The 13,436-nt window shown below is 39.7% G+C and overlaps 1 protein-coding gene across 1 annotated transcript in view; it reads right to left on the bottom strand.

Annotated features, from left to right (window-relative positions):
- LOC127452623 (brain-specific angiogenesis inhibitor 1-associated protein 2-like) overlaps window positions 1-13,436 on the bottom strand; it is a 33,304-nt gene that overhangs the window by 8,888 nt on the left and 10,980 nt on the right. Inside the window, exons 4-10 of the mRNA XM_051718245.1 lie at window positions 13,259-13,345; window positions 12,167-12,228; window positions 9,936-10,007; window positions 9,306-9,443; window positions 8,196-8,348; window positions 4,745-4,924; window positions 3,253-3,721 (exon numbers count right to left, since the gene is read on the bottom strand). Of these exons, the coding sequence (XP_051574205.1) occupies window positions 3,253-3,721; window positions 4,745-4,924; window positions 8,196-8,348; window positions 9,306-9,443; window positions 9,936-10,007; window positions 12,167-12,228; window positions 13,259-13,345 (1,161 nt within the window). The remainder of the gene's footprint in view (window positions 1-3,252; window positions 3,722-4,744; window positions 4,925-8,195; window positions 8,349-9,305; window positions 9,444-9,935; window positions 10,008-12,166; window positions 12,229-13,258; window positions 13,346-13,436) is intronic.

Here is a 13,436-nt window from a genome sequence, read left to right as displayed (position 1 = left end):
ATAATAGGTGCTTGAGCCACAGTTTCGAGCGTCTTTGTGTACGAACTTACAATTTATATTCTTTAGTGTCTGATTAAATCGTTCAACCAAGCCATCCATTTGAGGGTGGTAAACGCTGATCCAAATTGATTTAATCCTCAATAATTCATACAGTTTGCATAGTGTATGTGACATTAACTTCGTTCCCTGATCAGTGAGGATTTCTTTAGGAATCCCCACTCGGGAGATAATTCTGAAGAGTGCCTCCGCAACACTTTGTGCTAAAATGTTGCGCAGAGGCACTGCTTCCTGATATCGCGTTGTGTAGTCCACCAGAACCAACACAAAGTGATGCCCGTGTGCCGTCCGTTCTAATGGCCCAACGAGGTCCATACCAATTCTTTTGAAAGGGACCTCGATCAATGGAAGGGGGCGCAATGGCGCTCTTGGTGTTGCCGGAGGACTCCTTTGAGTCATCCTAATGTGGAGCTGACGTAGACAGCCCCAGCACCGCCTTCCCAGCCAGTGAATCGCCCCCACACACGATACACTTTGATACAGGACCCATCCACACAAATTCCCCTCAATAAAGTTGTAAATTCCGGCCATTTCGTACCCAAAATTAGTGGATGGGTGAAGCGGGGAGTAATCGCCACCTCTATTCTCTGCTTTTGCCCTTTGAATTAAATTGTGATGGGCACTAAGAGGTAATCGTGAATATCCCCATGCACACACCTTACCTTCACCCACTGGCTTGTATTCAAACCTCGGATTGAACCAAGCTTTGGTGAGTGGAGGTTTGATTACAACCTGAATCCACCAAGGCTTGATATGTACCCCCCTTAATACTCACAGGCATCTGGTATGCTCCTGCTCGATCGGGGGTGGCCAGTGGTGCATCGTGGACCCGGACCAATGTCTCCACCTCCATTGTGGACATCGGTCCTGGAAATGCCCAGGTTCTCCGCAGCTCCAGCAGACCGGCCCAGACTTCACGGCCACACCTGCGGCAGCGGATTCACCAGCCTGTGGGGGAGAGCTGAGAGGGTTAGGGGAGACCGGCAGAATGAACGGCCCATGGGACCGGGGAACCGGGTTTGGGGTAGGGATTGCCTGTTTCCGGTGAACAGGAATAGGATGAGGGGAAGGGGAGGGGGAGGGAAGAGAGAGAGAGAAGAGGGTTTTCTGGCCCACGAATACGCTGCCATATGGTCCTCAGCCAGCTGGACAGCCCCATCCAGTGATGCACTCCACTGTTCCTTTCCGGTAGCGGAGTGATGAACTGTTCCAGTACCAACAGATCGAACACTTCCTTGGCATCGCGTTCTTCAGCCAGCAGCCACCTTCAGCAGGTGTCACAGAGCTGTTGAGCGAATGCAAACGGGTGGCCATGCTCACAAGCATCCGTGAGCAGACGTCTGCGAGCGGATGCTTGTGAGCACGGCCACCCGTTGTTCTGGGCTGCGGCCGACCCATTGCAGAGATAATTTCCCACAGGTATCAGTCCTTACCATTCTCCTTCTCTTGGCCTCGATCTCCACGGACGTCACACGGCCACGCCCACATCACCACAAAAATGTATACTCTCGCTTGAGGTGGATACATTTTTTATTTGATAAGAAGAAATGCGCATAAACTATGATGGAATAAACTCCGACTGAATTTATTAGGAATACAATATGCGCATAAAAAGTAATGTAACTGAATAACTCGTTCATATCTAGACTAACCAGTGGGCCAATCTCTGCATATAAAATGTTGCTCTGGTTATCCTGTCTAGTAAATCTAAAGCCTGCAAAGAGTTTGTAGAGCAAATAAATTGAATAAAAACTTAAACTGTGTCGAAGAGCAGTTTTATTGACACTTTTGAAAAATAGCTTATAGATCCGCACGGTAAAGACATGGAGTTTCATTAGCAAAGTCTGGGAGGAGCAAGTTCTTTTAATCCGACCAATCACACTGCCAGAGTAAGCATATATAAACAGCTGCTTACCTCTACGTGGCATCGAGCCTTCCAGCATCCCTCCACCTCCCCATCCCCACCTATCTATTTCATCAATAACTAATCTAAGTCCGGGGGGGGTCTCGAGCCCTTCGCCCAGGACAGCAAGCCTGGGCAATCCTGCATCCTTAACGCAGGATTGCATTAACTTGCAAACTACTGAAATAAGGATTGAAGAATGCACACACATAGTGCTCCCAGAACTGTGTGGCGCGCTGCCTCTCCCAGACATGAGACAAGTTCTTTACAGTGTTTTGTCTGCATGTTATAAAATGCAAGTATTTTATTAATAAAAGAGTTACAGTGGCTACAATTTATCCGGAAGTGATTTTGTTATTTTGAACACATGGGATGGAATGGCTTTATTTGCACATTATATTTTTATGATATTATGGTTTCTCTCATAAATTAAATTTGCAACTTGGATGGAAACATAGCTACTGATCTCCAACCTTCTCCAAAATGTCATATCTCTGCAGCAGAGGGGAAGATTTTGACTGAATAATTACATTTTTACTCCACTGATGGTAGGTTTAAGTTTGGGGTTTGGGTTGGGGTTTCAGTTTATAAAACATACATTCCTCTTCACTGTATTACAGCCTGTACAGCTGAAAAAAACTCATTTCACAACTCACTTTTGGTGCCCCTCTGTGGACATTTCACCTGGAAAATTGAGTTATCAGGTGCCCATATGCCCAACAACACTTACTGCTTTCACCACTGGGGGTAGTGTTTCAAATTTCAGTAAACACAGACCGATTGTACCTAAAGAAAAGTCAACCTACTGTTTCTGATTTCGCTGTGATATCAGTCTGAATATAGTGCATACGTTTTGACAACTTTTATGATACTTTCATAGTACTTTTTGTCCATTTTGGCACTTGAGAGCAGTGGTCACTATGAACTGTTGTTGAATGGAAAAGAGCTGCTTAAAGACTCTTCAAAAATTCTCTTTTTTCATTCCACAGGAAATAATAATAGCATAAAGGTTCAAAATGACAAATATAATCATTAAAATTAAGTCATTTAATGTATTATTATAAGAACTGAACATATTTTGTGGGAAAATGTGCTTAATTATCATGAAAAATTAACAATGCAAAAAATCTTAATGGGCCTAAAAATAGTGTTCTTTATAAAAAAAAATAAAAAAAAAGAATAACTAGTTATTTTTTCCTTTTGATTTTGTGGTGAAATATGATTGGCCATTTAATTGTGAGATTCACTCAATAACTGACTTTAAATTTGGCCAAAACCAAACAATCACTTACCCAAGAACCCTGTCCTAATCTCGCTGGGCTGTCTCCTTGGCAACGGTAGAGTAGAGGTAGCATAAAGCTCTGCTCCTTTCAGCACATTAAAGGTGGTGGGTGAGTTGGCCACTTCATGGAGGGGTGTGGAGGGCACAGGTGTGAGGGCGCGGGACAGAGGGGCACTGTGGGGCAATGGGGGGCTATGAGGGGCAGTTACAGGAGGGGTGAGACCCTGCAGAGAACTGAGGGAAGATGGGGAGGTGTGGCTGACAGAGGGTGGAGACTGTAGACCAGGCACGCTTGCTGCTGACTGGAGGGAAGAGTGCTGGGAGTGGGTGTTCTGGTGAAGAGTGGTGCTGGGTGAAAGGCCCGGGAGAGACTGGAAGAGGTTTTCAGACTGGGCTGACCGCTGCTGCTGCTGCTGCTGCTGCAACCGGCTGCTACTGTCACCATTTAACAAAGGCGGGACTTCCTGTACAGACAGCCTCTGAAAGAGGAAAAGAAAACATTCATTTTTATACCTTTATTCATTTCAGGGAAAATAGATGGCAAATAATGGACTGCAATAATAAAAAATAAAAACCTGTTCCCTTACATAGTTCGTTAGCTGAGACCTTTGTCTACAAATATATCCATTTCAAATTAATTAAGTATAAAAAATAAAAAATAAGATTTAAAACATGTTTTGTCCCTTATCTCAAGAATCAGCGACGTGTTTTTGTGGGTAGGGTTGTTGAGACATTTTTATTTTACCATCAAAATGGAAATTGTGAATACTTCTGTAAAATAGCCTTTTCACACTGTCACTCAAAAGTCCTACTTTATTTTCAATGTGTGTAAAACTCTTTAGAATTTAATAAAATATATAAAAAACATGAAAAGAAAGAATAAAAGAATAAGCATCTAGATTTCACCTGGGTCTTTATCGACCCACATATATATGTATTGTATGGGGGTAAGGTTATATATGCGTTCTAGAGTTAAAGGTGCACTTAGTAATCTTTTGAATACGTCATCTTGGACTTACACTGACATCTAACGGTGTGGATGCAGCATCATTCAAACGCAATAGTTTTCAGTGACTGATGCCATTGTAGACTATCCACAGAATGTCATGATTCATTAAATTCATGAGTAAAAGTGTCCAATATCAGGGTGGTTACTAACATGTGATTCTAACATGACAGCCCCCATGAGGGGACCCTCTCCATGTAGAATAAAGCAGCTTTTATAAGGTTACTGATATGGCCAGAGTCTTCATCTCATGATGTGAGTGCTCATGATTTTATTCATATGTTTCAAAATTACAACTCATTTCTTTAGAAGTAAAACTTTATAAATGAGGAAAAAAAATTCTTGAGTGCACTTTTTAAATAAAACACTAATTTGGAGTGTTTGTCTGAACACTAAATGGTGCCTCTTCATTAAAATTATGTTTAGAGTTACCTTACACCTAGTCTCTGCCTGTAAAACCAGTTCTTAGAATACAGTGTAAATTGGAGCCCCTCACTTGTTCTCCAGTTTGCGAGATTCCCAGTTTAGCATTGCGCAGCACCTCTGCAAGTCCTGCTCCTCCAGAGCTCTGGGGGGCGGTGTGACGTAACAGGTTCAGGGCTCGTTCTGGTAGTTTGGTCGGCTGGGAGCATGACTGTTGCCAAGATGACAGCTTCTGCGACAAGAGCTCTCTCACCTAAGACACAAAATATTCTTGTTTAGACAGTTCAAGTGATTGCTATCCTCCTGAGACCCGAGCGCGACTGCTGTGTGCATTTTCCATGTATCCATGTAACAAGTAGTTTGCGGGCAGTGGTAGCTCAGCGGTTAAGGCTCTGGGTTACTAATCAGAAGGTCAGGGGTTCAAGCCCCAGCACTGCTGAGATGCCACTGTTGGGCCCTTGAGCAAGGTCCTTGACCTTATCTGCTCCAGGGGCACTGTATCATGGCTGACCCTGCACTCTGAGCCTAGCTGGGGTGTGTGAAAAGAAGAATTTCACTGTATATGTATAATGTGTGATAAATAAAGAAAATTATTAATTAATTAATTATAGCCCCTAATAAACATGCAAAAAAAAAAAAATCTACAGCAAACAGTTTGCCTAAAAATGTATGTCTACAAATGTGGACAACATGACTAAGCTGTGAAATTTTAAATAACACCAAGCAATTCAAAGTCTTTTTTTTTTCATCAAATAGTTTATTATTTGCCCAGGAGGTGTTGGCTATTCATGTTTTTGAAATGTTACAGACATTACAGCTGATTTTCTATAAAGCTGCTTTGAAACAATGTATATTGGGAAAAGCACAAATAAAAAACTATACAAATGAAAATGATTTGACTTGACTTTTGGTCGGATTTTCAGAGTGAATGCACTTGGCTGCATAGGAAAGCTATAGGATGCTCCCTTGCTCCCTATTTAGTGAATGACTTAACCTCCAATGTGCTGTCTGTCTGCACTGGTCTCAGAACAGTTCAAAATGCACCTTATTTTCATCCTAATGTAATGCACTGCATGTAGCCTACGTATTTCCGGTAAAATGTAAGGGCTATAACGAGCATCCAGTATTGTACTCAGCCATAGCGAAAGTTGCAGAAAATGACTCTTCTTTCTAAAATAAAACAATTAATCACAACAAATGTGATATTATGTAGTAAAAGTAAAAAAATTATCTCCAATGAGCTCAAACAAGTTTTAATACATACAGTACGATATGAGGCTCGCAGAACGGCCGAGCACAGCTGTCGTCCAGTGATTGGCATCCAGCAACTGTATAGTGATTTACAAGTGAGGAATACAACAACACAAGCAATTCATGTCAAGTACAAACAAACACTAAAATATTAAGTTAGGGACAGTCCGTTGCTCAGCTGAGGTTTTAGCGCCATCCGCAGAGTGACAAGACATCACTGAGAACACAAAAATGTTTTGTGTAAATTATTATCATTTTCCCCTAGTCAAAGCATGTGAATACAGTAAAGCACCATATTCTTCTGAAATAAAAAAAGTCAGTTACGTAGTCCTAGGTAGCTACTAGTGACAATACATGGATAGCGCACCCGAATATGGAATGATTTCTGAAAGGAAATGCTCCAGATACTTCTGGGCCATCCACTTTATCAACTTTTAGCAGCCCAGAGCGGTTATTTGAGAGCAGCAGCAAGAAAATGAAGAGGAGACAGTACATCGACAGTTACTTGTCATACGGCTTCACCTCTATCAGGTATCTGTCATGTCCTTTACCTCTGTGTCTGGTATGTGGGAACAAACTGTCGAATGAAGCAATGGTTCCTAGCAAACTAGAAAGGCATCTGACAAAAATCACGCGTCACTAGCAAGTAAGGATGCAGAATATTTTATTCGATTAAAAAGTCAACATGAAAAACAAGAGCAAGTAATGATGAAGTGTAAAAAGGTGTCAGAGAAAGCACTGAAGGCTAGCTACCATCTGGCTGAAATAGTGTCTAAATTGAAGAAACCCTACACAATCACTGAGATGGTTATCTTACCAATATGCAAAGCCATTGTCAATATTATGCAGTTGACAAAATATCAAAGGTTCCCCTGTTGAACAATACAATTAGCAAGCGAATCGATGACATGTCTTCAAATATTGAAAATGTGGTTTTGGAAAAAATCTGATCCAGTGCACTGGTTGCAAATACGCTCCCGCATGAACTCTCCGATGTATTGGACAGAGCAGTAGACATAGTTAACTTCAAGGCGCACCCATTATAGACTCGTCTTTTTACGATTTTATGTGAGGAAATGGGAGCAGAACATCAGACCCTATTATTACACACGACCGTTCGATGGGTATCATGCGGCAAGGTTTTGGCATGACTTTACGAACTGAGGGAAGAGTTAAAAACGTTCCTTATTGGAGAAAATTCAGGATATGCTGAGTTGATTTCAGATGCAACATGATGTTCAAAACTCGCCTACTTGCCTGACATCTTTAAGCATCTCACTGACCTCAATGCAAAAATGCAAGGCAAAGACAAACATTTTCTCACCTCAGCTGACGAATTGCAAGGATTCAGGTCTAAGCTTGCACTTTGGTTCTCTTTCGTTGAACAGGGCCAACTTGATATATTTCCCTTGTGCAGTGCACATTCAAACAGCAAACTCTCTGGCGTTATCGCCCAGCATTTAAAAGTCCAAGCAGAGAGGTTTTTAACTTTTGTTGAGTGCAGTTTTACTGGGTCCTTGGAGTTCATTGGGACTGGAAAGCTCAACAGACATGCCACTGCATGTACAAGAGCAACTCACAGACCTAAGGGAAGATCGCAGTTTAAAAATTTAATTTCAAGACATGGCTTTGGACAGTTTTTGGATAACTGCGGAGAAAGAATATCCAGCTTTTGCAAGTAGCACCATTGCAATTCTGCTACCCTTCTCCACAACCTATTTGTGCGGACTGAGTTTTTTCTAGCCTGACATACATCAAGAATAAGTACAGAGAACGTCTGAGAATGGTGGAAGTGGAGCTTCGTGTCGGTCTGTGTACATCATCTCAAGCTCAGGTTTGCCACTGAAAGTAAGTCCTTTTAACATGACTGAAAAAAGGTTGGGAACACTGATCTAGCAAGATGAATCAAAATAATGACATGTATAATACAGTCAGAATAGGGGGCCTTGCTAAGTCAGTGCTGTTGGTCTATGGCTTGTGAATTTTCACCCTTATTGTGGTCGATATACGGTAACTCAAAATACACGTTGTTAAACCCCTTCTCCTGTTAAAGGATGAAGCAACAGCTCCATGTCTAAATGTGTGATTGATATTGTCCAATGTCATCTGGAGAAACTCCCGTTAATAACATGTAAAAAGAAATCCCCCCTCTCCTGCCTCTTACCCACCACCAACCACCTCGGTGTGGCACTGTATGTAAGTGCGTCCCTTCTGACAAAATGCGGAAGTGTCTATACATAGAGTCTATTGTTGGCTCATAGTTGTCCTGTTACCTTGCAGTGGTAGTTGACGAGGATCTTGGTGACTGAACACTGACGGTCCACCAGGAAGCAATACCTCCTCCTCTCTTCTGTCAGAGCAGAGCGGTAACCAACGGCAACCAGAGTATCCAGCTCCCCCTGCCGACGACTCATCAACTCCACATACTGTTACAGAGAGATTTTCAATAAAATTACTTAAATTTCAGTCTGTTCCTCACGCAAAGCCGCTGTTTGTCTTCAGAAGACTTGGAATATAGAGCATGAGTCATGTTTGAAAACAGGTTTGAAACAACATGAGGGTGAGTAAATAATGACAGAATTGACATTTTTGGATAAACTATCCCTTTAAGTGACATTTTCTTGTAGTATCTCAGTCCTTTCACCTTTTTCTTTCCTCAACCTCTTTCCAACTACCATAGTCCTGTTTTTCTTTATCTCTCACTCTCCTTCAATGTTACTTTTTTCTTCCCTCAAGTCAGCTGGACCAGATATCTGCTTAATCTCATTTTACCTGACCTGTTCCCTTTTGATTAACACACGTGACAGCACAGCTTAAGTGTACACAAGCAATATACTAACTCCTGAAACAACACGTGCTGGAGAATACATGCAACACAACACTCATTCACACACGGATAAAAAAACTCTTCAACTCACAAATCAGCTTTATATGTAGGGCACAAACGGCATTCTCAGCTCAATTGACCATTATGAGTCACACAGACTACAAATGACCGGGAGTACATGACAGTGTCCACTAAGACTTCAGTAATGAACACAGCAGTCACAGAGCTGGCAAGCAATACAATATACTCAGTCATTTAGCAGACATGTTTAATCCAAAGTGACTTACTGTTCATTAATTGTAGCAAAAATGACCCTGGAGTGAATTTGGGTTAAGTGCTTTGCTTAAAGGTGCGATCAAATTAACTCTGCAATTACTGCAGACTTAAGTCACGTTTCATTGGATCAGTCTTGCAACTTATACCGGCCCAGACCCTTAGCTGTTGACCTACAACCATTACTCCAGTTTCAGTTAATTACTGTATATTCAGCTTGGGCTACTTAGATCCTGATCTTCAAAATATCAAGATTTGCAACAGCGTATTGTAAGGAGAGTACCTGCATCTCTCTGTCTCCGTATTTGTTTGGGTGGCGACTAGCTTGACTCTTCCTTCGCAGCTTCTTGAGTTGCGATTGGCAGCGCTCAATCGACTCCACCTTTGATTTCCTCTCACTCTGGTACTTCTTCAGCGTTGCCTGGAAACAGATTTCATATACACTACCAGTCAAAAGTTCATCTTAATCTTGTAGACAAAAAAAAAAAAACACAAAAAACATTGTACTCACAAATGTAAAATCTTGAGAAATTAAGAGTGAGTTACAGATCACATGTATATAATTGTTTCCAAGTGATGTGTAAACCAATTTGAAAAAGTATTTTTGCATAAAATACTTTTTGAATTAACAGTCTGATTATTTAACAAACTACTAAATTTACTTTTAAGGGTTTAACATGACAAACACTTTGAATTCATTTGTCCATTTGAGTTAAGTCAGATGCATTAATAATACAAAACACGTAATAAGACTCGTATCTCGATGCAATCCAATGGGGTTTCCATCTCCTTTTTTAGTAAATGCATGTATACTATTACAACAATTTAAGACGTTTTAGTACAGAGTGTGATGTTGGTAGCTGACTCCTTATGGACAAAAGCATTTAATCGTGGAGCAATAGTTTACACTCACTGTGAGATATTTGATGTCCAACTCCAGTTTCTGTTCCAGTTGAGACAGCAGTTCTGAATGGAACAGCTTCAGCTGCAGACAGACAAACAGATCAATGTGTGATCTGTGTAATGTGTGCTTGTAGCACATTTTAATACATTTAGATAGACACTGAAATGCACAATATCAACGTATTGATAGCATCTAAAACAAACCCTTCTACATAATTTTATTGGATTCATAATAAATAATTAGGTCTGTCAATTTAACATGTTAATTCAGAGTGATAAATTATATAAAAAAGAATGCGTTAAGAACATTAATGCAATTAATTATGCCCCCAAACTAAAATAAGAAATATTTCTACTATGAAGCAATTAAAGCTTGAATTGCCACCTTTTCAGCAGGGGCAGTAACAGTAACAGTAAATCCAGCTGAACAGGCAACAAACAACACTTACTGACAGCAGACAGCACAAGATGAGGACATGTTCTTGCATTCAAAAACAAAGCTGGAAAGAGCACAACTCTGAATTCATGGATCTCGAGACATGTTTTTCTAAATTTCAAACTATGTTTAACTTCACATAGCGACCTAAAAACGCTGTGTATTTGATGCAACGCAACCAAAGTGAAACGCTTCAAGAGCGTCCGTCTTACGCTACTGTCTTATCAATGCTTTACTTGTCTCCCACAAAAATGTAATATATTTTAATTATCTGAATTAATACATTTATTGGATTCATTATAATTATTATTATTAAATATGATTATTTATAATCATTTATTACATATTGAATTATTTTTATTTGGGGGCCTTTCTCAACAAATATTGAATATATGCAATTAATTGCGATTAATTGCGATTAATTAATCAGCATATCATGTAATTAATTCTATTAAAAACATAATCACCTGACAGCCCTGTGAATTATATTAATTAAATATGTTTAATGCATTGTCATTTACTCATAAATGAGAGTCTTGCTATGGGATTGTGTCTGAGAATAGAACTCGTCATTTGCGGTTGTACCCTCACAAAAGTTCCTGCTTTTCGAACCTGTCTTCAGAGGATTCGTATTGATTTGTTCTTTCACTCAAAAGTACTCAGAAATTACTTATGTGAAAGTACTGTTTGAATTCAGTGAAGATTTTACTCAATTAAAAGTCCAAGTGAAAGTAAAAAAGTATTCACATTAAACTGTACTTATGTATTAAAAAAGTAACTTTTTTCCTAGCTAGGATGAAATCAAGAGAGAGCGGAGATTGTGAAAGAGAGGATTTTGTGGCCTGTTACATTGTACATTAAATGGATTTATTTGGTGGAATAAATAACATTTAAATTAAATAGAGCAAGAGCGCAGTTCAATTAGTTTGTCTAGTAAGACAATAGAAAATGATCTGCAAAAATGTAGCAAGTAATTTTCAAGTCTAAATAAAATTGTAAGGAGTAAAAAAGTACACTTTTCTCTTTGGAAATGTAATTAGTATAAAAGTAAAAGTATAAGTATTCTGTTTAAATTGCACTCATGTAAAGTACAAATCCCCCAAAATAATACTTAAGTATAGTAATGAAGTATAATTAATCAATTACTTTACACCTCTGCTCACACTGTAATGATGTTTACATTTGAGAAGTTGTCAATACTGTGCATTTATATTGTGTTTCAGTGTCTATCCAAACATGTACACTTTACGTACAAATACCTACTAATACGAATGAAATCCCGCTGGATAAATAGACAGACAACTCAAGATTCAACCAGACAAACAGTGATTATGGAGACATGGATAATGTAAACTAATAATTTACTAAACTTATTTAATCTCACATACTTCATGCAAATTGAGTTGCATTCAAAGTACATATATTGATTTAGTAAAAAGTTCCTATTGGCACTTTATGATTTCCTTTTAGTACTAAATGTCGTTTGTTGTATCTAGCACCTAAATTGAATAGCTAGTTATCCAGTTGGCACATTGAGGTTTTGCTTTTAATAACTTGTTCTCTGAGCTGGCTACTAAAGGAATTATCACTTAAAATACATCCACATTCTTAAACATGTCTAAGAAGAAAGTGTGTGCTAAGAATGTGAAAAACTGAACATACAGTAGTAGATTAATTTGTCAAAATATAACGGTTATGTGCTGTAATTCTGAAAACAATATGTAATATAATGTGTCATGAATGACAATGACATGCACATTCTCTCTCATACACAAACACTCAAACACTTTTTTTCTTATACTCACCACATCCTCGAGTTGGACCTGGATCTGCCGATGAACCTCTGCCATCTGGAATAACGTATCACCTGAAACATTGATAATGACTTTTAATATTTTGATCTAGTGCAGGGGTTTTCAAACTTTTTGATGCCAAGGACCCCAAAATATGATGACCAGCTTGTAAGGGACAAACTTTGATGTTGGCTTGACAAACCCTTGTCTGTTTTAATAAAGTTTGAAGTTTGAGGGATATACAGACATAACAGTAAGACAATCAGATGGATGGATGGATGGATGGATTCTGTCAATGTAGTCAATGGTTTTTTCAGAGGTTTCATCATCCGCTGTGTGAAAACCGCAATTCCGATCAGAACAGTCTGAAGGTCTGTGCCAAGTTTGATGGATGTAGCTTGATAATTTACAACTGATAATTCATCATTTTGGTCTTAGTTTAGGGATTTTGGGAAAACCCAAAACCAAGTCTGTAGAATAACAGTACTTATTCTGTCAATCCAACATAATGTAAATTTGAGTAAAAAAAACCTGATCTAGTGTTTCTCAATGTAAATATTTCAATGGTACTATTGATGTTGGCACACATGTTTCTCATACCAAAAGATAGGTAGGTGTGTTGAACTTTGTGAATTAAGGAAAATGTGAAAAAAAAAAGAAAAACCTGCCTTGGCTGGCAGAGCAGAGTTAAAGACAACAATGTATTCATTTTGCGAATGTGATAACCATGCCATTGTCTGCTCATTCTTGAGTTTCACTGATGATGAAAGTTTTGTTTGTGGTTCCACTGTGCTGAGCAGTGGATGTTGGCTCTCTTTATCCCCCAATGGGCAACTGTGTGTGTGGAGCTTGGCATCTCTCCCTCTCCTTCTCTGCCCTCCACCCTCCCTCTCTCTCCTCCACCCCCGCTGTTTTCAGCCATACAATGAGATCATGTGGTGTTGTTAATCTTTCAACAAAGACCTCTCTCTCTTTTCCCCTCTCTCGCATTCCCTCGGTTTCTTCATCTACATTTTATTGTTCGGGCTTGCCTCTTCATTTTCTTCTGCTGTAGTCACTTGTTTTTACACTTTCATTTCCGGCACTGACACATCACTCTCTTACCCAGCTCCTTTGAGCCCTGGCTGTCACTGGCCAGCTCTCCTAGTTTGACCAGTGCGTTAAAGTATCCCTTCGCTGCTACTGTTACCCCTGTAGAGCAAATGAGAGAGAGAGACAGGTGGCATGTTAGAGCAGTTTGTGCATTACAAAATACATCATTGTTCTTTGGCAGGCATGTTGA

The sequence above is a fragment of the Myxocyprinus asiaticus genome, chromosome 15 (genome assembly GCF_019703515.2).
Source record: "Myxocyprinus asiaticus isolate MX2 ecotype Aquarium Trade chromosome 15, UBuf_Myxa_2, whole genome shotgun sequence".
In the NCBI taxonomy this organism is placed as follows: Eukaryota; Metazoa; Chordata; class Actinopteri; order Cypriniformes; family Catostomidae; genus Myxocyprinus; species Myxocyprinus asiaticus.
This window is presented reverse-complemented; position numbering and strand designations above follow the sequence as displayed.